Source organism: Drosophila tropicalis, unplaced genomic scaffold (assembly GCF_018151085.1).
Source record: "Drosophila tropicalis isolate 14030-0801.00 unplaced genomic scaffold, ASM1815108v1 contig_878, whole genome shotgun sequence".
NCBI classification, from domain to species: domain Eukaryota; kingdom Metazoa; phylum Arthropoda; class Insecta; order Diptera; family Drosophilidae; genus Drosophila; species Drosophila tropicalis.
Window position 1 is genome coordinate 12,138,812 of NW_027173374.1, and position 21,628 is coordinate 12,160,439.

General features: G+C 40.4%; 7 protein-coding genes across 10 annotated transcripts; 4 read left to right on the top strand and 3 right to left on the bottom strand.

The window, feature by feature from the left end:
* Nucleotides 1-53: 53 nt before the first annotated feature.
* Nucleotides 54-2,677, top strand: Naa80 (N-alpha-acetyltransferase 80). Of its 2 annotated transcripts, XM_068300216.1 has the most exons (3): nt 54-470; nt 1,364-1,478; nt 1,561-2,677. In XM_068300216.1, exons 2-3 carry the CDS (start codon nt 1,446-1,448, stop codon nt 2,062-2,064), a joined length of 537 nt encoding a protein of 178 aa, XP_068156317.1. In that variant the 5' UTR covers nt 54-470; nt 1,364-1,445; the 3' UTR covers nt 2,065-2,677. The 2 variants fall into 2 exon arrangements, with proteins under 2 accessions (XP_068156317.1, XP_068156318.1); XM_068300217.1 differs by lacking the exon at nt 1,364-1,478.
* Nucleotides 2,678-3,442: 765 nt separating this feature from the next.
* LOC137585034 (flavin reductase (NADPH)) lies at nt 3,443-4,594 on the bottom strand. The gene is made up of 2 exons (XM_068300679.1): nt 4,345-4,594; nt 3,443-4,270 (listed from the first exon to the last, which is right to left on the bottom strand). Exons 1-2 carry the CDS (start codon nt 4,415-4,417, stop codon nt 3,726-3,728), a joined length of 618 nt encoding a protein of 205 aa, XP_068156780.1. The 5' UTR covers nt 4,418-4,594; the 3' UTR covers nt 3,443-3,725.
* A 104-nt stretch (nt 4,595-4,698) lies between these two features.
* Whamy (WHAMM and JMY related) lies at nt 4,699-7,237 on the bottom strand. The gene is given in 6 exon segments (XM_068300678.1): nt 4,699-5,038; nt 5,113-5,257; nt 5,259-5,992; nt 6,054-6,473; nt 6,606-6,862; nt 7,125-7,237. Coding segments are annotated over 5 exon segments (1,710 nt in total). The 5' UTR covers nt 6,846-6,862; nt 7,125-7,237; the 3' UTR covers nt 4,699-4,867.
* Nucleotides 7,238-8,232: 995 nt separating this feature from the next.
* topi (matotopetli) lies at nt 8,233-10,941 on the top strand. Its single transcript, XM_068300309.1, has 3 exons — nt 8,233-8,705; nt 8,758-9,751; nt 9,831-10,941. The coding sequence occupies exons 1-3, from the start codon at nt 8,309-8,311 to the stop codon at nt 10,900-10,902; spliced, it is 2,463 nt and encodes an 820-aa protein (XP_068156410.1). The 5' UTR covers nt 8,233-8,308; the 3' UTR covers nt 10,903-10,941.
* Nucleotides 10,942-11,125: 184 nt separating this feature from the next.
* RpS29 (ribosomal protein S29) lies at nt 11,126-12,211 on the top strand. Its single transcript, XM_068300010.1, has 3 exons — nt 11,126-11,284; nt 11,736-11,835; nt 11,902-12,211. The coding sequence occupies exons 1-3, from the start codon at nt 11,223-11,225 to the stop codon at nt 11,908-11,910; spliced, it is 171 nt and encodes a 56-aa protein (XP_068156111.1). The 5' UTR covers nt 11,126-11,222; the 3' UTR covers nt 11,911-12,211.
* A 461-nt stretch (nt 12,212-12,672) lies between these two features.
* On the top strand, nt 12,673-13,698 carry LOC137584466 (kelch-like protein 6). Its single transcript, XM_068299867.1, has 3 exons — nt 12,673-12,981; nt 13,039-13,230; nt 13,290-13,698. Exons 1-3 carry the CDS (start codon nt 12,712-12,714, stop codon nt 13,602-13,604), a joined length of 777 nt encoding a protein of 258 aa, XP_068155968.1. The 5' UTR covers nt 12,673-12,711; the 3' UTR covers nt 13,605-13,698.
* l(3)mbt (lethal (3) malignant brain tumor) lies at nt 13,609-21,552 on the bottom strand. Of its 3 annotated transcripts, none has more exons than XM_068299865.1 (5): nt 21,277-21,552; nt 21,089-21,168; nt 19,235-20,277; nt 16,198-17,877; nt 13,609-16,100 (listed from the first exon to the last, which is right to left on the bottom strand). In XM_068299865.1, the coding sequence occupies exons 3-5, from the start codon at nt 19,803-19,805 to the stop codon at nt 13,888-13,890; spliced, it is 4,464 nt and encodes a 1,487-aa protein (XP_068155966.1). In that variant the 5' UTR covers nt 19,806-20,277; nt 21,089-21,168; nt 21,277-21,552; the 3' UTR covers nt 13,609-13,887. The 3 variants fall into 3 exon arrangements, with proteins under 3 accessions (XP_068155966.1, XP_068155964.1, XP_068155967.1); XM_068299863.1 differs by having other exon boundaries at nt 21,084-21,168; XM_068299866.1 differs by lacking the exons at nt 19,235-20,277; nt 21,089-21,168; nt 21,277-21,552 and adding an exon at nt 18,239-18,364.
* Between the last annotated feature and the right edge of the window lie 76 nt (nt 21,553-21,628).

Consider the following 21,628-nt stretch of genomic DNA (forward strand, 5'->3'; position numbering starts at 1 on the left):
TGCAATACTCTTTGATGTGGGTGACTTTTTTGCAGCTAGCTGGCAACATTCGTGTTGATGATTGTTAAGAAACAAGTGGCAAGGGGGAGTGCAACTAAAACAAAAGTTTAAAAATAAAAACAACTTTTAACGGCAACGCGCGCTCGATTTTAAACAAAGTGATAATTTAATATTAGCTCTCGGGCATAATTACATATATCGAAATAAATTCCCAAACACATTCCCGCGCAATTCATTATTGGCTACAAATACATAGAAGCAAGCCAAAGCAAGTCATAATTCATATTAATGAAAACAAATACAAATTGCTAAAGCGCTCGCTCTCTCACGCTCTATAAACTTGGCCCATTTCCTGGGGATCAGTTAGCCAGTCAGTCAGAATTGGTAAATATATCAGTTCGTTTTGTACGCTTCGTCGTGGCGCACGGGAGGAAATACAACAACAACAGCAGCAAAGAGCTCTCGCAATGGTAACCAAATCGGAAAATCAATGAACCAATTGTTTTGTCTATGTGTTAGTGTAATATGCCTATGAGACACAAGTCTATGTGTATGTGTATATAGAAGCTACTCCAGGCGTTTAAACACAGTCATCACCATCTGCATTTGAACAAACTCATTAGGTTTTCCAATTTTATATAAATCTCTATTTAAATTGTATATATGTACATATATTTGTATATCTAAGATTGTATATGTGTAAATGTCTGACGAACATATGTATATGTATGTAGAAGAATTCTGTATGAGGCCAGTCAAGGCCGAACGATTTGTTGTTTTCAGCGGATTTCTTTTTTTTTTTATGCCTCACCTTGATTTTCGCGGACGAATAATATTTATATCTATGGACGAGAGTCACCCCAAAGTTTCCGGAAAAATTATAATGGAAACAAATTCTACAATTCTTTATGGTTTCATAACTTAAAAACCTATTTCTGACAACCCTAATAAAGTCCATTGTTGGAGTGCCAGTTATGTTTTCAATTTTAAATATTTGCAAGTATTATATCAATTTCTGAATAAAATGAGATTTGATTGTGTATTCTATTTGGTATCATCTGCTAATTTCAAACAGAGTTTTGTTTAAATTCATAATATGTTTATTGAATAGTGCTTAGCATAAATCAAACATATGCAAAACGGATAAGTAACTACACTTGTGTAACTTCCGGAAACTTTTTCAGGACCCTCGCATGAAAACGTATATGCATTAATGTTATGTGTTTTTGATAACTTGTTATTCCGTCGTTGTAATTAATTATGTTTTTATACTTATTACTTCCTATGTAAAATACTCCGAATACTATGTTCTTTGTGCCTATCAGTTGGCCATCAGTTGACTATCCTGACTATTCTCTTCTAGATCGTTGCATACTTACGTCACGAGAGTAGTAGCTTCTGTGGTCCAGATCCAGGTCCAAGTCGAGTTTGTCAGTTTCAGCAATATGCGCTATATAAAACCGGAGCCGTACTATGAAGTAAACGAGCCGATCTAGCAAAACCTTAAACTCGTTTACATCAACAATATTCAATTAATTGATTGAATTGTTTATTTTACAGGGGCTTCCACCATTTAATGTCACTGGCAGTCCATTTAATGTGGTGCCCATACATAATTATCCCGAGCTAATGAAGGAAACCTGCGCTCTGATCAATGCCGAATGGCCTAGATCGGAAACAGCGCGAATGAGATCACTGGAGGCATCGTGCGATTCATTACCATGCAGTCTAGTGCTCACCACGGAGGGCATGTGCCGTGTAATAGCCCATCTCAAGCTAAGCCCCATCACATCAAAGAAGAAGGCCTGCTTTGTGGAATCCGTTGTTGTTGACAAGAGATATCGCGGCCAGGGTTTTGGCAAGCTAATTATGAAATTTGCCGAGGATTACTGTCGGGTCGTGCTCGATCTGAAGACAATTTATCTATCGACTATTGACCAGGATGGTTTTTATGAGCGCATAGGCTATGAATATTGTGCCCCCATAACCATGTACGGTCCGCGACATTGCGAATTGCCTAGCTTACAAAATGCCAAAAAGAAATACATGAAAAAGGTCTTATAGACATCAATACCAGTTGTAGACACATTGAAATGCACCAAACAGCAGCAGCAATTAGCTGTTAACTAGTCGAAATTGAATTTCGTACAATAGCAAACGCTTTATACAAGATCTGCCCTCTGTAATGCATTTCCCTACCAAGGAGGGGAAGCGATTCGATTAATTCCATTACACCGATAATGATAAAGCTACATACATAGATATATAATTGAAACATTCATATGATACGCTTGTGTTGATATTTAAATATTACTTTCTGCATGTATTTTTTAATCTTTTTGGTTAATTTTGTATGACACAAAGTTGTTACAAATTGTCCACACACCCAATACATACTATATTGATTGTTATCCCATCCCATTTACCCAATTTAATTAGTAATTTATTGTATGTAGTGTTTGCTCAAATGCGTGCATAATGGCCATAAACTAAGATAGCTCAATTCTCTTCCAAAAAACAAAAAGAAACACAGAAACTATACATAGCATAGACAAACATATCGAGGCGTAGCATTAAGCACCATATTTAAGTAAAAAACTATACTTCCCCACAAACTAGAAAACGAATGGCAATAAATTATGAATCAATAATAGTATATAGAAAAGTCAAACGGCAAGTGCAAAGTGTTTTTTCTTTTGACTTATTTCTTTTACACCCAGACAGATGATGGCCACATCCCAGCAGCATAAACGGAAGCATGTGCCTCATTTAGATGACAAGTTCAAGTTCACGGATGCGACAGCAAATGTTATTTTTAATGCAGGCTATGACTGAGATGTCGGCGGGCTATGCCTCCGTTGGGCACGGGGGAGTGAAACAAAGACGTAGGCCGTAGATGAGTGCATTGCCAGGTCGGTTGCCCAACAGAGCAGACAGCGTCACACAAAAATAAGCCACACAAAATGATGTAAGAGAAAAATCTTTGGCAGCGAAATGAACGAGGAATGTTTAAAATGTTTGTTTCACTTAATTTAAATTCAAAATTTGAAATAATTCCACTTTTACATAGTTTTGGACAGTACGAAAATGTTGTTAACAATAGATACTAGTTTTAGAATAATCCATCCTTTTGGGGCACATTTCATTTCTCTTCATTTGCCAAGTCGTTTGTCGTGTCGGAAATGTGAGGATCTCCCTCGCATAGACACAACATAGTGAAAGAATGTTTATTTTATTTATACATCAGCTAAGGCTCTCGAGATCTCTGTTTTTTTGGGGAGCGGCACACGCCTAATTGTCGTTTATTATAAAAGCGGAAGCTTCTGTCGTTATCTATTGTTCAATTTATCTTGTTTTTTGGGTCTCTCTATGGCTATATCTTTTGTAAATGCAAATATCTGAAATTCGTACATGACATTCGAATGCGACAGGTGCTAATGGGTTAGAATTTCAGGTGCCCAATGCCAATTGATATGGCATGAAGCAAATACAATTTATTTTTATCTTGTTAGAAATGGAAAGTTTAATTACATATATGTAGATATATATGTGTATGCATATATGTATTGTATATATGTAGGTATTTACATAGGTAATCATTTATGAATAGAGTTGTTTATAATGAGCTTGAATATCAAATTATTGTTTACCCCTCAAAAGGCGCCGACTGCAATTAAAGGCACATTTGTATGCACAGCCGGTTCCGATAGCTCCTCCATTTTGATTTAGGCAGTTTTGGGAGCTGCTTTGGCTATGCCACAAACCTTGCCATAATGTTCTGGCTGGTCCAGGCTCTCTATAATGAACTTACCCAAGTCATATTTGGATACCAAGCGACCAGGTGCTTCGTCATGAATTACAGTATAACCACTTGCCGCTTCATCGGCAATATGCGGTGGCAAAATGGCAATATAATCCAATCCAGATGCTTTGGTCAGATCCAACATACGTTGATGCTCTTCATTTAAACGATGGAACACAGCAGGCACTTCGTTTAGTGGACGCAAAAGGAACGACGACATGACAATGGAGAATTTGCTGAGCTTTGCCTCCTTCATGGCCTTGATGAGGTTTTCGGTACCCTGGGATAGCTCAGTAGTAGTCTCCAGTTTGTTACGTGTTCCCAGAATCACACTGACACCATCTACACCCTCAATTAATCGCTTGACATCTTCGTAATTGGTGACATCGCCTTGCACCAGCTGAACTTTGGATTTAAACCTTTCGGGCACAGTGGCCTCTGTACGGTAAAGCAAACGCACCGTGAGACCTACAAAAAATTTGATATGCTCAATTACTGTTACCGGAAAATGGGACGGGGCCCCCATTATTATATGTACACACCTTTCTCCAATGCATAATCCGCGGCACATTGGCCGGTCATACCGGTTCCTCCAATAATTGCAATTTGTTGCATAATGCTTCTTGGATGAAATTTACAATTAAAAAATAGATTTACAGTATAATGGGCAACTCTCGGAATAACAAATGCAATATCACTCGACTCAAACACCTGGCAGTTATCAAGCTAAATGGCAAATGAAGTGATTCCAAAAACCAGCGCTCTCAGAAAAACGACCGGCTGATAAAACTGCTTCTCACTCACACACGCACACACGCAATGGCTGCCAACGAATTGTCAGTTTGTGTGATTGTATGTGATAAGAATAATATTCGCAACTAACGCGATAATACGCCTGCTATCTGCCATTGGGAAATTTATTAACATATTATTGATATAATCATATTGTCATTTACGCCTAATCTAAATATTTATTTTTAAAAAATTGTCTCAGCTTAACCCAGCACTCTGGCAACGCTTCGCCTGACAGTGTTGCATACATGTGGGAGTTTAAAATTTAACCGCTCAAGCTTGTGATTCGTCGGTATTGGCCCCGGAATACGGATTATCAGCTGGATTTTTTACTCGTCTCAGTGTAATGCCAAGTTTTAATTCGCTTAGAAAATCAGTAACTGGTGGTTTTCGTTCTGCTCGTGGTTTGATACCACTAATGGTGGCTGCTTTCTGGTCAACTTTCTGTAAATGATTTGCAGACTCGGTGAGATTTTAGAGAAAAAAAAAAAACAGAAAATAATGACTATCCAACGCACCTTAAGTGTAACTCCTTGGCGGATACTTTCCAGAAAGGCATCGCGATTGTCACCTGTGGAGGCAGCAACTGGTGTAGATCTTGTAGGCTCAGACTTTTGGCTTGGAATTTGTGCAGATCCGACATTTGGCGGTGGCGGCGGGGGGAGGAGGTGCCATTCCATTTAATGCAGCTGGTGCAGGAGGTGGCGGTGGCGGTGGAATAGGTACTTGGCCACTTGAAGCTTTTGTATTCTGCATTGGAGGAGGCGGAGGAGGTATTGCTGATATTGTAGGGTTTGGTTTTACCCGAATTGGAGCTGGTGTTGGAGTCAAAGTTGGTTTGACCAAAAGTGGCGCTGGTGTTGGCAGTTTGGACGCATACTGAACTGATGAAGTCATGTTTGGATTGGTATTGGGTAATATTGTTGGCTTTGGAGGCGCAGGCGGAGCAACACGCATCGTTCCTACTTTTCGTTGTGGAGCTATTGTGGCAAACGTCTCATTGGTTGTCTTTGCAGGAGGCGTAACTGCAGCGGAAGGTCGCACATGACGTGGATCTATAGCCGCCGGATAACCATATGTGTTGTTCGCCGTAACAGCCGATGGGGGCGGTGGCACTTTGGGTTTTTGGATTTGTTGCGGCTGCTGCTGGACACGCACGCTGACCACAGATCCCACTTCCTGTCTGTTAGATGGTGGTGGTGCTGATCCAGGCGTTTCCATATCCATATCGGATATGTCCACAAATCGCGAAGTTAGCGATGCATAATTGGAGAAAGTCGGCTTTGTTGCTGGAGGTGGGGAATGAGGCGGCGTAATTTGATTATTCGTTGATATTGTAGCATAAAGAAGTGGCCGTTCCTGGATTGTTGGCTTCGCTTGGAGATCTTGCTTCGTTGGCTGTATGAAAGATTTGATCTATTTATTCCTAATTGGATGAGATTTTATTTGCGACACATACCATCCAGGTAAAATTTGAATGCACAATCTTTTTGATCACATCCTGACGTTTCATGCCACGGATGTCCTCCTCAGTTATGCCACGCTCCATCATATACTTCTTCAGCACGTTATCATTGGTACCAGCATTCAGGTCGAAAGCATTCCGTGTTCTATCGCGGGTCACATCTCCGGATACATGTTGGAAATTGACTGGCCCGCTAATCTCATATTTTGATCCTTTGTTGCTGACAACTACACTGGTGGCAAAACTCGGCCCGGGCATAGTTCCAGTGACCTGAGCTCCTCCATAGCTGTACAAACTGTTCGAGGAGGAGGAATTGCTCATATTGCTCTCAATGGAATTGGCTACTTGGGGCGGTGGGCGTACTGCTGGTGGCGGATGAGCAAATACGTCGCTACTCACTTGCATAGAAGGGGGCTGGAATGAAGGAATGCAAAAAGATAACACAAATGTGACATGATGTGATTTCTAAAGCACCATTGGCACACGGGTTTGATGTAAGCCGGATATGATTCAGCTGCCTGATGACTCTGTATGATTGAAAATTACCACCCAATAGCCGGGCCCCTTATTGCTCCTAATTATGTCGTAAACGTAGGCCCTTCTCTGCAGGGCAGGCAGTCGTTCAATATCATCGGACAGGTTGGCTCTACGTAGATACAATTGAAGCATTTCATCTGTTCCATGGCCACGCAAATCAAATGTCTTGCGAAAATCAATGGATTTGCCCTCCAATTGACGAAACTCCACGGGCTCGGAGATGTACGCATACATCCGGTAATCGTTCATAATGCAGCCCTGCAACACTGAAAAGCACGGATACGTAGGTGGGGACTACATTAATACGGCTGCAATAGGAATCGCCACCCACTGGCAATATACTTAGAGGTCCCATATCCGTATCCACACAAAGCATTATCTTGTAGCCATTTGAAATTAGATAAGATTATATTTTTGAGCTGGCGTAAATTGAGATGACTCATCATCATCTAATGACACATTGCAGCAGGGAAAATCCAATATCCGAAAATCAGCCAACCCCTTGGGTGTTAAAGGGTAGACAATTACCTTACAAGGACTCCCAAATGATATCCAGTTTGGAGGTACGGAGAGAGAATCAATTCGATCGAATTGCACCGTAAAAAGCAGTTTGTCCGACTGATTAACACACAGTGGTATGTCACACTAGGCCCTGGCGTTTACTCATTTCGCGAAGCCAAAAGCGTCTTATCTAGAAACGGAGGCATTGATAACTAACTGCCTGGCCAGTAATCACCTGGAGCGTTGGCACAAACATCGACAGTTTGAGCCTAAAAGAAAATATAAACAATATATAAAAGAGTATTTATGTTATTTTTTGTTTTTGTGGTAGTCTACATTTTTATTTATATAGATACGTAGTTTTTATATGACAAATGGTTCTATAAAGCAGCAAGGCATGAATCAAACCTTTAAGTAATTAGGTAACTTAAATTCTTTTTGCGAATAATTTGACTGGGTGCCCATGAACTCTATTGTACGAACATTCTTTGATTTTGAAGAAGGCAGGCAAATGCTAGGATCGGATGCATCCTGGCTATTAATCTTTGGAACTACAAACAGCAGTTTTCTATTCCAATATTAAGGCAGACAGCCATAGACTAAGACATTTAAGATTAAAGAATAATATATATATATTTTTTTCGATTTCTTCAACTAAGCATAATTTGGTTACCTTTAAACATTACTCCACAGGGTTACGACATTTACGTTCTATATCCGATATTCAGCCTGGGTTTCTTTCTCCAGTGATCTTGAAATTAAAAAATGGGTAGCGAGGGGATCAGTAAAAACTGGAACAGAAGATAGATATAAGTATTATTGTACTAACAATAAAAGTTTAGAATTTATGAATCGTTCAAACAAAAGACAATTTAATTACCTTATTATAAAGCTCATTATAATAAAACAGATATATGACATGAATGTATTCAAATCATCTTCGTTTGTTCCATTAAGTTTTTGAATTTCGATTAATATAAGTCTTTAAGAGATCTCTCAATACGTTCTCGTTGGAACATTGGAACGTACGTTGGAACACCAAGTTTCTTCACATCGATTGTTCATAGATTTGGTTGTCAAAAGCGAAGCTTGACATCTTTTGCTCACTTTCAACAACTGGGAAAATCTAATTCATTCCCAATTGTGTCGGAGAACAGAGAACAACGTCGCTTGTCTTAAATATAAAAATTTAAAATTTGTGTGTTTTAATCATGAGTGACTTAGATTTGTGGAACTTACAGACGGATAATGCTTCCGGTGAATATACAGTGGCTGAAATCGAGGTGGAAGATGGGGAGGACTTCATTGCTGAGGGACTGCAGCTGGGTGCTACTGTACTGGCCTCCAACGAGGGTGATGGCACCGTGGGACAGGTTTTTGGCAACGATGAATTATCCAAATTATTTGCATCAGCGCCAAAGGCCAATGTTGAAATACCAACAGAGGTGGTGGTGCAGCGTACTCTGGCGGACCCGGCTCTCAAGCAGATTTTACAGGAGGCTGATGGCACAGCTGGATTTGATCCGGAGGCTGAACAGTTGAAAATTCGAGATTTTTTGGCTGGCGTTAACAAAGGCAAGATGACCATGGAAGAGAGCGTTTTTCAGGGTAAGCTTCTGCTCTCCCCATTACAGTTTTCATATTCATTTTGATCTTAAAGCCCCTCGTGCCGGAACATCATCTAGTGCAACAACAAGTCGCACTATCAAATGCAGCAAGTGCAATTTGGTTTGTGATGTACATTCCATTAGTAAGCATACAAGTGAATGCGAAGGCGATGGCAATACTAAGGAGACTGTTGCTGGAAAACAGGACAAGGAAGCCACCTTGGTGTCCAAAGTGGAGCCGTCGGAATCGGCACCGCCTTTAAGTAAATCGGCCAGTGAACGCGTCTTACAGGAGAATCAGATACGATTGCGTCGCTACATCAAGGATGAGCTGAAATGCGATCTGACTACTGGAGCAGTGAACTCGCGCACGAAAAAAGCAACAAAAGGACCCAACGAGTGCACCATGTGCGAGCGTAAGTTTGTCCACGCATCTGGCCTGGTACGTCACATGGAGAAGCACGCTCTCGATCTGATTCCCAATAACAACATTCAACCACATGTGGTTACACCACCAGCTCCTGGATTGCATGTGGTTCTCAAGTGTAATTCCTGTGGACGAATCTTTTTTAATGTCAAGTCTGCCACAGATCATGTCCTGATTCACTTTCCACCGCAGCCGCAGTTAAGTGAACCCAAAGCCACAATTAAAGATAGCTTTGACATGGGTCAGTTCTTGTTAGAAGGGGATCAACTACTCGCCACGTTGTCTCAAGACATTTGTAACGTTAAGTCGCCTTTAGATTCGAAAATGTTCGAGACTCTGATTGTGGGCAGCGTGTTGCAGTGTGAATTCTGCGAATACATATTTGCAGGCATTTCGGAACTGCTCCTGCATTCAGCCACCCATTACCCTGAAAGGCGGTTTGAGTGCACGGCATGCGACTTGACCATGAACACGGCCAAGGAGGCTAGTGTACACTTTCAGACCGACTGTGTTTTCATGCGTGAAGGACTTAAGCAGCTAAATGTCACATTGAAACGTTATTTCGTGTGCAATGTATGCGAACTTAAGTTCTCTAGTGCAGAACTACTGCAGGAGCATCGGTAAGTGTTACATACAACCAATCAACAGGCAACAAGTAATCTTATCGTCCTTGGAAAAATCCTCATTTATCTCATTCAGATGCAGCTCCTATCATTACTTTCCTCGCCTCAGCGAACATAGCCAACGTCTGCTTTTGCCATGTGAGTTCTGTGAGGTTAATTTCGAATCCGCCCATGAGATATTTCCGCACAATGAGGAGAAACATTTGAACAAGAAAAAACGAGAAAAGGAGGCCCGCAACACTGGACCCGGTCGAGTACGTCAATATTTGTGTGATATATGCGGCAAGTCATACACCCAGTCCAGTCATCTCTGGCAGCACTTGCGTTTCCATCAGGGCGTTAAGCCCTTTGTTTGCCAGGAGGAGAACTGTGGCAGGAAATTTACCATTCGTCCGGATCTTAATGATCACATTCGCAAGTGCCACACTGGAGAGCGGCCATATCATTGTTTGGTATGTGGCAAGCGTTTCCTAACGGGATCCGTGTTCTATCAGCATCGTCTGATCCATCGTGGGGAGCGTCGGTATGAGTGCGATGAGTGCGGCAAGCGATTCTATCGTGCGGATGCCTTGAAGAACCATCAACGTATTCATACGGGTGAGAAACCATATAGTTGTCTATTCTGCACCAAGACCTTCCGCCAGCGCGGCGATCGCGATAAACATATTCGTGCACGTCACTCTCATTTGGATGCCAATTCACGACTCATGATGCAAATGCAGAAATTTCAACTGGAGGCCAAGGCCAAGAAAAATGGAAATAAAAAGAGTAATGAACCTGGGCCAACTGAGGACAACGGTGTTCTTGATGCCAAAGATATTACAGCAAAGCCAGAGCAGCAGGATGTGGAGACTTCTGGGACTGTCATAGAGGAGCATCTTGAGACTCCAAATGAAGAGACCATCAACGTTTTAATGGATGATAATGAAGTCGTCGTGGCTGAAGATGTTGTCTATCAGGAGTCGATACAGGAGGATATAACCAATACCAATGACGACATTATCATGAGCATTTTTGATCCTATTCCAGAGCCAAGTCAATCTTCGATTTTGGAAAGCATTCCCTTGCTGCACAGTCACGATAATGCCAAAGTAGTGGTAGTCAGAAATAATCCCTCACTGCCGATGTTTTCCGATGCTTATATGTAAATTTTGATGAATGAATAAAAACGAAATTGGGTCACAATATGCTTTTATATCGTATGATAAAGGTAACTGCCCAGTTGCTATGATTTTTGAATTATAATGTCTTACCGTTATTAAATCTGCACCAAACCCCGCCTTCGGTTGTTGCAACTTAAATAGTTAGAGCACGTTGCCAGATAGTCAAATAAAATTAGTCCAGTGTTAATTAATGTAGCAGAAAGTATGACCAAGTCGTTGCAGTTATTGGTATTTTCGAATTTGCAAGATCTGGTCACTCTGCTGGTTCCTTCTTTCTTTTCGCTTTATCTCGTGTATACGCCAACATGGGTTTCGCTACTCTCTGGTACTCGCATCCCCGCAAATACGGCCAAGGATCCCGGTGCTGGTAAGATTCATCTTCCTTAATAAATTCCACATCGAATGGTATATTTATCGCTGCACCGCTTGTTGATTAAAGCTGTTTTTGTTGCATAGTTGCATGCTTTGTAGAATGTGAGGTTAAGCACGTTTGCCCCCAGCCCCTACTTTTTTTTTCGTTTTGTTCCAATACCATTTGTAGGCTCTTGCCTTTTTGTTATTGCATTTATCGTTGTGTGCACTCCGCTCCTGCCCCCCGGTTGAGTACGGAAATGTGCTGATATCTATATTTGACAATTTCCTTAATAAAGGGTGGCCAAAGCAAACGCCTTCAGCTGGCGGGTTTGCCTTATTTCGATGGAAAAGCATTAAATCCAGCCAGCTGTAGCAACAACTATGCAACAAAAAACAGAACTCCTCGTGTAGACACATCGTTTCATCCATATTTACCAAAATTTAATATACCACTTGCATTTCAGCCGCGCCTGCTCCAACCGTCATGGTTTGATCCGTAAATATGGTCTGAACATTTGCCGTCAGTGCTTCAGGGAATACGCCGGCGACATTGGCTTCAAGAAGGTAAGCGTTTGCCACCGAAAATCAATGAACGAACGCTACTAATCTATGATTTGTTTTTGTTTGCAGCTGGACTAAATGTCTACTATAAAGAAGAAGAAGAAGAAGCAACAACTCGGCATATTAATATAGGAAGCCGTCAACAGGGGACTTCCTAAATTAATATGTCGGCAGCAGCAACAACAAACAGCAACAACAACATAATCATCTGGGGATTTAAATGACGACAAAGCGAAGAAAGTGTGCAAACGACGCGCATTCATTCCTCTCAAGCACAGACACATAATTTAATTTATAAAAGTTGCCACCACTTTGTCTAAAAAAAGTAGTTTGTTTAAATCTCCCTTTGATTAAACCCATAACAAGCTATGTAAAATTATCTGTATATTGTATTTTCATTTGCACTTTGTGACAACGGAGAAGGGTTAGGTTGTGTTTATCGTGAAAATGTCAATTTTAAGATGTAACATGTCTGAGACGAATGGTGAGTTTTTTAACGTGTGTCACGTTCACTACTAATTGCAAACAGTCTGCGCTACAATTGGGTTGGCCAATGAAAGCAAAAACATTAAAATATACCAACCAATCTGTTACCAGCAGCAGAAATCAGCGAGCATACCCAATTTCATTTTATAAACAATCAAAGCTTGTTTGCCTGAAGAGCGGGTCAGCCCCCCTTAGCTGATTGTCAATCTTATTATTATTGTCATCATGCATGCTCTGTTTTACCTAGTTTCGGCTCGTGCCATCCTTCATCCCACATTCATTTTCATCTGCTTGGGATCTCAAAAGGTCCGACGGTGACATTTCCACCAGACTTCCTAAAAATTTCGTAGTAAATAAAAGTTGTGAACATCAAAATAAAACTACAAATTCAAAATGAATTGTAAACTACGTCGGCTGGATCTGCTGCGTAATGGCAATAAGTTGCCCAAATCGGATTGTGAGCTACATGTCTGGTATGGGGACAAGGCGAAACGCTGTTTTCGCCAGTTTCACTGTCATCGCATAATGTTGGCATCCGCCTCCGAAGTATTTGAGAATCTTATCAATGCTCCGGACTTTGAGCAGAACAAGCGTGTAATCAATGTGGATGATGCCTCACCGAATGCCTACGAGGCACTGCTCCTCTATATGTACACATATGAGGTATATCCAGGTTAATGTGTGCATTCGAGACTTTTCCATTGATTAATTCTTTAATAGGTTTGCGATGCCATCAATCTGGATATGTACAGCGAACTGGTCTATTTGGCTACCAAATATAAGATCTATGACTTTGTTGCTGGCTTCATTGAGAAATTGGCCAATCAGGATTGGCCCATTAAAACGGTGCTAAAACTTTTCCATTTGGCCAACAAGCATAGCAGTCCAACCATAATGGACTTGGTAGCAAAGGTAAATCAAAACCCCAAATCAACAATGCATAAAGGACTTCTTTTCTTTTTATCTCATAGAAAATTTTGCCCATTGCAACCCAAGTGCTGAATGATAACTCCTTTCTTCATCTTCGTGTGGATGAACTGAAAGCATTAATTACAATATTAAAGGAACAGCAGATCGTTTCGGATGAGGATCTCTTGAAAGCTCTTAAGAAATATCAAATATCGAACAATTTGCGCTATAATAACATGGAAGTATTTCAACAATTTGTAGAGGTAACTCAGCTATTTGGTGAGGTTCTCTTTGAAATTGATGGCACATTGGCCGTAAAACATTCAGATATGGATCAGGAGCAGCAATCATCCTCCGCAAGAGCAAGTAAACGTTAAAGGATTTTGTTAATTTCTTTTATTCGGTTCAAAACTGTGAACAACAAAATTATGGATTCCACCTTATAGATAATAAATACTAAATATAATTACATATTTATGTATAATTTGTAAATTTTAGATATAAGTATGTATATAATTTGGTAATACCCAAAAGTATTTCATTCTGTGGAAACAAAACGATCCAATGCAACAATCAAGAAAAAAATCGATGTGGCAAAAAAAATGGAAGAAAAGAAGTAAATTATCAACGATAAGTGTAAAATGAAAAGAAAACCTAAATCTAGAATGATGCTGTGGCTGCCATAGGCATGCGGATTTTCATCGGTGCCATTAGTACATCATCCGAGTCATTGTTGTTATTGTTGTGATTAACAGCAGTAGCAGAAGCACTGCTGCTTGGCTGGACATTGAGGAAATCCTCGTTATCTAGAACCACATCTTCGTCATCGTCATTGACAGAGGTTGATAGCTCCTCTGCATTCTCCTGATCACTAACGTTGGCCCTTCCATTTGTCTGGCGTTCATATTCCTGAGTAGATTTCACATCTTCTGCTGGCTCTTGCTTTGGCATCTCCAACTTGGCTTTGCTCACATTCATTTCACTTAGACCCGTCGAGGTAGTGTCAAATTTACAGACCACAGCGATACGCAGATTGACAATTAGAGAGAACAATTTCACCGCCGCACCAACTTTTAGTTTAAGATATTCGGATATATCGTTCCGTCCTAGCATGAGTAGAGCCCGTCCATCAATATCCTGCTCAAACATATTATTCGCTATCACTTTTGAGTTGAGGGCACGTTCCACATATTCGTAGACATCCCATTTCGTCCAGTAGAGTGGATTGCTTTTAATCTTGTCCAGATCGAAGTCACAATTCTTTTGCCACAGGCGATAATTGCGCTGGAACTGAGGACCATACTCATTGACAATAGTCTTAGCTATGGCCATGGAACGAACATCCAACAGTTTCTCAGCTTTGCCAGACATCTTTTTCGGTTTGGGCGCCTCCGCCTGTGATTTGGTTTTTGGCTCTGTTTTTATAGTTATTGGCGGAGGTGGTAGAGATGACGGTGCCGCCTTAACGGGCTTCGAAGGTTTCTTGTTCGGAGATCGCTTGATATTCTCAGGTGACACACGGGCCGGTTTAACCGTTTTGGAGCGCCATAGACGCCAATTTTCCGGTGCATAGGGACAACAATCGCGCAGAGCGTGAACATTGAGATTGAAACGTTTGGCATTGCCGAAGCCACGGCAGCCATCCACATCGCAAGGCATTTGGGATTTGTTCTGTAAGAAACCGGGCGGTGTTTCCAATTCATGCGAGGTTGCCTCACACCAGCCAATAGGATGCAGATCAGGGCTATCGTCTTCGAGCCAAAAATAATATTCCGTGGGCCAGCAATCCAGATGGAGCTGGACGCGATAGCCCTTACGGTTCACCACTGTGGCAGGTCGAATAAGGCAGGGATTGCGCTGATCAACTACCTCTAATTTCATACGCGACTGAAATTCCATAGGCAGTCGCGGCTTAAATAGATGAGTAGGAGCCGCAATGCCGCCCGACTCTTTTATATATTCCGGCCAACTGAAAACCACATTCTGATAGTCTGGAGGTACAATCAATTGCTGACGTCCATCGTGCCAACCGCATGGATGAATGTACGGTGAATTTATATGGACCCACAAATCGTAACAGTCATCCCAGCCATCGAAATGAACGCGTATACGTTCATCCAATATATCCGCCACAGTGGCCACACAAATCTTGCCCGTGTCATTTAGATCCTCCGCCTCCAGATGCATACCTACACTAAAGCCATTTGTCATCGATGGCTGCGGTGACATATTCAAATGGCTGAACAGATGCCTAGGTGCTGGCTTCCCATCGATCTTGATCAGATATCGTGACCAACTAAACCGATCCGAGCAGTAGCCTTTGGGAGCTTGCAGCACACGGCCAGTGCTGTAACACCATCCGGGCGGAAAAATGTCCATGGAATCGGCATTCACATAAAAATCATACATACTGGCATAGCCATCGAAATGAAGCTTCAATCGATAGCCACGCACCTCGACTATGGTGCATACACAGAAGAGCGAACAGTTCTCGGGATCAATGGCCTCCACTTTCATGCCACGCTGAAAGCCATTCGGATTGATGGGAAACGGATTGAAGAACAGATGAATGGGTGCAGCAATATCATTGCCCTTTTTCGCCAAGTACTCGCTCCATCGAAACTGTTTCTTCACCTTCTCCTTTGGATGTACGACTTTGCGAGCTTCGGTTGAAGCAGCCTTAACCACTACCTCCGAGACAAGCGACGATGCGGCTGGCGCTGAAGCTGATGAGGCAGATGATCCAGATGCTCCTGATGATATGGCCGCTGACAATCGACTCATTTTGGCCTCCACTTGTGAGTTGTTGCTGCTGCCGCCAGAAGGCAGTCGTCGTTTTTGTCCACGTCTCACACAAGCAAGAGAACAGTAACCTACAAAATGGGAAAAAGGAAAGCCAGAATTAAAGATTTTTGAAATCATTTGCCTATAATCCGAGCATGGAATTTGAGATGAAAACTCATTACTCACGCGGCGCCAAAAAGTCAGCTGCGGGTCCATGGCAATTGCAGCGCTGACACAGATAGAGCAACGGATCTGCAGTTGCTGTCGGCCGACGGTCAGGACGATCGAACAGTGAGCGCTCAAAATAGTTGGCCGGCCCCTGGCGAGGCTCACACCTCTCGTTCAGTTGCAGCAGATTAAAGCGATTCAATTCAAAGCGCAGCGTCGAATTGGGCAATTGTCCTGGCTGCTGGCCACGCCAACGTACCATGGGCAGAGTTTGTAATACGCTTCTTTTCAAATTATTCAAAATTTGGCTGGGTCTGCCACCACTGGAGGAGGTGATGGGGCGATTGGGTGCTTGGTCGTTGACGGGTAGTGTCGGTCCTGATGCAGCCAGAGAATGAGGAGAAGTTACGCTATTCTTTTGCTTGGGTTTAATCGAAACGCTTGAAGAAGAACTCGATGAGGGCGACACTTGCTCATCGCAGCGCAATGAACGCTCAAAATCCTCATTGGACAAATTTAAAGTTTCCGCTTTTAGAATGCTTATGCTTGGCATTGTCGCCGCTGATTCTTCTTTCTTGAATTTCTTTCCGCTTTGTTCAGCATGGATCTCTTCTACATCGCTGCTGCTGCTTCTCCTACTGCTGCTAATGCTGCTCAAAGTGCTGGTACTGGTCGAGGAGTTCTTCCTCGATGATTTGGGTGTGGGTGTTGGTGTACACTTGGATGTCTTTGTGGTTGTTGTTGTTTTGGTCACGGTGACTGTTGGCTTGTTTTTTATTGGCTGTTGTGGTTTTGTTGCTTGTTTGTCCTCCTGGTCACTGTCATCGTCGTCGTCTATGGTGATGGTTTCAATTGTCCTTGGCTCTTCAATGACAACATCCACCTCTTTGGCCATAATGGCAACTGAATGCCGTCTTTCGCTCCCCGGCGAGGACTGCTCAGTGGCCACAAAAGATTTCGAACGTTGCAGTTTATGTTTTTTCACACCAATAACAGCTGAACTGAAGTTTGGCAAATCCCTCTGCACAACTGATGGTGCAATCGTGTCTTTTTGTACTTTCATTTGGGTCAAATTAGGCAATGGTGTAATGGAGGGTGCTGCTGCCACAGTAATAGAAGCAACTGTAGCAGCAGGTGCAGGAGTAGGAGCCTTTGAAATCGTATCGGCCAGAGCAGGAGGACCAGGAAGAACAGCCGGATCGAGAACAGCAGCAGTGATGGTGGCAATAGAGCACGCAGGAGCAGTAGTTGGAGCAGGAGCAACATCTGAAGCGGAAGTCACAGTTTGAGTGGGAGGAACAGCTTGAGTTGGAGTAACAGTTTGAGTGGGAGTAACAGCTTGAGTGGGAGTCACAGGTGGAGTAGTTGTAGCAGCAGGTACAGTTTCAGGTGTTGAGTCAGGTTTCGACATAGGTTTAACTGGTGGCAAAGACTTGATTTTGGGCGGATTATTATTATTATTATTGTTGTTGTTGTTGTTGTTATGATTCTTATTATTGCTCAATAGAATGGCACTAGGATTGGCCTTAGCTTGATTGAATTTCATCCTCAGTTTGTCCACAGCCGCCTTACTTAGAATAACGGGAGCCCGTGAATTGGCCAACAGCGAGATTTGTCCACTGGGCACTAATGTATTAGATGTTACCTTAGCCGGAACAGAAGAAGAAGCACCCACAAGAGCAGAAACAGGCGCTGAAACTGAAAAATAATACATACATATAATAAGTATAATAGTTTATTATTATGAGTCACAATTGCCAAATCTTAAAACTTATATAGCTTCTGATATTTTATACTATTACTTAAGTCTGGCTCATCTCATCTTTTCAATGCTTTTATATTTAATTTTTCATTTTTATTTCAGTTTCAATGCAGCTGCAAAAACCTGATCGTCATCATCACGGTCATTGTTGTTGCTGTTTGCTGTTGGTGCTGCTGGCACCCCGCCCGCCTTTAGCATATATTGATAAAAAAAAAACCAAAAAAAAGAAAAGTAAAACCAACAAAATAAACTAAATAATAATAAGTGACATTTTCTCAATTAATATTTTTCATTTACCATGCGAAAGTAATACGCAGAAAATACCAAACTCAATACAAAATGCAACTATTTTTTACGTTTTCCAAAAACGATTCTCATTATGAAATCTACAAGAGTAACAAAACAACAACACCAACAAAACAGGGCCGGACTATAAAGTGCAACCAAGGGGGCGGCATACCAATACATACATACATATGTACATATAATGCAAAGGGCAACGCTTACGGATGCATATGTATGTAAGTATGCATATATGTAGGTACATATATAGGTGACATCAGATGAATCAGAATATACATAGTTAAGTAATGACAACTTTGTTTCTTTTTAGGCGCTGTTCACAAATTTCAATTAAAATTAAAATTAGATTCTGAATTAGTATTTGAGTTTTTACAAATAGTTAACAAATTTCTGACAATTTTTAAACTTTTAAAATGCAATAACAAAGAAAAACCTGTTTAACGACTTGGATAATTCACATGGAATTCAGCAACATTTTTAAATGATACATGCATAAGGCTCTTTAAATTTTTAATATTATTAAATACATACATTTGTAGGTATGTAAATATGTATGTATGTATCATCATCATCATGTGCAGAAGAAGAAGAATGTGACCGCATTATTTTTACTTTCACTACCCTCTAAAAATTGTTGCTGCACGTTGGTTGTGCTTAATTAACAAATTTTCTTCTTTTTTTGGCCCCTGTCTTAATTTAAATTTTAAAATACGGCCATGAGAGCAACGACATTAAACTAAACATGTAAAAATACAATAATTTCAACAACAACAAGAGTAACAATAATAAAAAATTAATCTATATATACAGACAAGTCAGTCAGTTAGTCTTGTTCCCGTTGTGCCAGTTCCATACTGTGCAGGGCACAGGAATTTTGCACCTTACAATGAAATTTTATTGAAATTAAAAGAAAAGCAATCTACCTACAATTATATGGGGAACTTTGATGATCTGGGCGTTATAATTATATAACTCCGAATTGTGACTTACCTGTTGTAAGGGTACTCGTTGTTTTGGTTGTCTGGCCGGGATTACCATTTATCTGCTGCTGATGTGGTGCCTGTGACTGAGAAGCAACTGACGACGATGCGGCTGTCGAACGTATTAACATTGGCTGAGCATTTCCCTTGGCCGATGAAGCACTTATTAGTGCTGTCTTGCCACTGGGCGTTAAAATGGCCAATAAATTCGAGTTTGACACGTTGCCAGCTGATCCTACTCCCACACCAGTGGTTACCAATTGTATTAAAGGTGGTGTAGGAGAATGTCCCACTGTTGCCGTTGCATTGGCCACTGCCCCAGGACTGGCTTTAATGGTTAATGGTGGAACCACATTAATTGGCATTAGTTTTGATTTTATGGCCGCATTATTGTTATTGTTCTTGTAAGTGCCTAAGGTTATATTTGTTGATTTACTGGAACTAGTAGCCGAGGACATGCTTGTAATAGGCACAAAACGCAACTCCTCTTTTGGAATTGTCGACAGACCTCCGCTGGATTTGTTATTTATTATTTTGGTGGTCGTCAGTTCCCGCTTCATTTCTCCATTGGTTGGCAACATTTCGCCCGTTTATGCGAAAACTTTTCGCAACTTTTTTTGAAAACTATATTTAGGTTTTTTTAAATATCACACTATTCACAAAACGCGTCCTGTTCTCAATTCTGTTTAACTGGAGGACAAGATATTATTTTGTACGTTGCGCCGCATCAAAGTTTCTAGCATTTTTCGCTCCGTTTTTTAGTGTTTTGGTATTTTTTTAGTTCGCATCCAACTTTGAAGTTTATTTCCTTTTTAGTTTTTATTTTTTAATAAACTTTACCGTTTTCAATGGTTTTAACTTATATCTCGATGAATTTGATTTTTTTAAATCGATTCTTTTTATATTTGTATATTTTTCTTTTAAACTCGTTTGGTATATTTGAATTATTTGGTATTTAGAGCTGCAGAGTTACCAGACTGCTTTTAGTTTGGTAGTTGGCAGTTTTTTTTCGTTTGTTTAAAACATTTCAAATGCGATGATTGTAAACAAGAACTGAAAACAGTTAGAGAAATTTGTTAGTTATTCACAAAAAGCTAAAACATCAAAAGTCTAAATTAAAAAATTAGAATCCAAATTCTCATGGCCTACATCTGCCTTGAGGTCTTGTAAGAACAGGTGGTTGCCAATTTACATAGCTAAGTAACAGAATTCGACTAATAATTTGAGTACCAGAATTGTGTATAATTTTATATTTTAATGTAGATACATTAAAAATAGTTAAGTAAAAATGTGAAAAAAATTTTTTTATGTGAAGTTCCTTTGATTAAGAGAAGAAAGTGTATAATAAAGTAGCTAATCTTTTTTGTTTATGCTCTAAAAATCTTACAAGTTTTATCCATTGACAAGAATATCGTTTTTCTTATGGAATTTATTGTTGTAATTAAATTTGAAAACCTAACATTCAAATCTCTGCTAACGATTTGGCAAAAGTAATTAGTATTTTATCTTTATTGCCAAATTTGCCAAACAAAAATACGGGCACACTGCGTATTGAATATTGAATTTTGATACCATTTTTAGTTATGCTTTAAATTTTATGATTATTTACAAATTGGCCATATACTAAGATTCCAATATATTATTTTTATATTTTTAAAGTTGTTCTTCCTCGCCTTTAGACGACAACAACAAAAACTTTTATTCAGCCAATGCATTAATGGCTTTGTTACGTAGTCTTATGATGCCTCAATGTCAATGCCATTGTTACTCTCTTATCTAGGCTAGCCAAAACATTAATTAATTTCTGCTTATGTTTTACTTTTGAAAGACTAAATTAAAGTATTAACAATAATTCTTACCGTACATTTAAAAGTTATAGCAGCAGGAATACACATTCGCAAATCAAATCATCAGGTAAAACGAATATAAGGGACAGCTCTGAAACTGATAAGTGTAGCAAAAGATTAGCCAGCGGATATAAAAATCGAGCAAATAAATATATTTTATTTTTCTTGTGTTGGATATAAGAATTTGTTTTTCAAAATGTCTCACCTGGCATTTGTACAATCCGTTTTGGTTTTAGTTGTAGGTGCAAGGGTGTTTATATGATTGACCCCGCAGTACATACAGAACTGAAACTGTAGCGTACTTTATGCACACGTCCTAGTACAAGTTTATTTGTAACTGTTTTTTCCAAAGTACAGTGAATATACCTTATACAGGCACAGCACACTTTGTATATTTAACACACTGTCAAAATTTTGTTTTTTTGCTCTGCAACTTTTTTGAGAATCTGACAAGATATGTTGCAAAAGCATGCGTGTGTATTAAACTCATATACGATCAATTAGGTGGCAACTCTGCAAATAGTATTCGGTTATTTTTGAAAACAAATTATTTATAC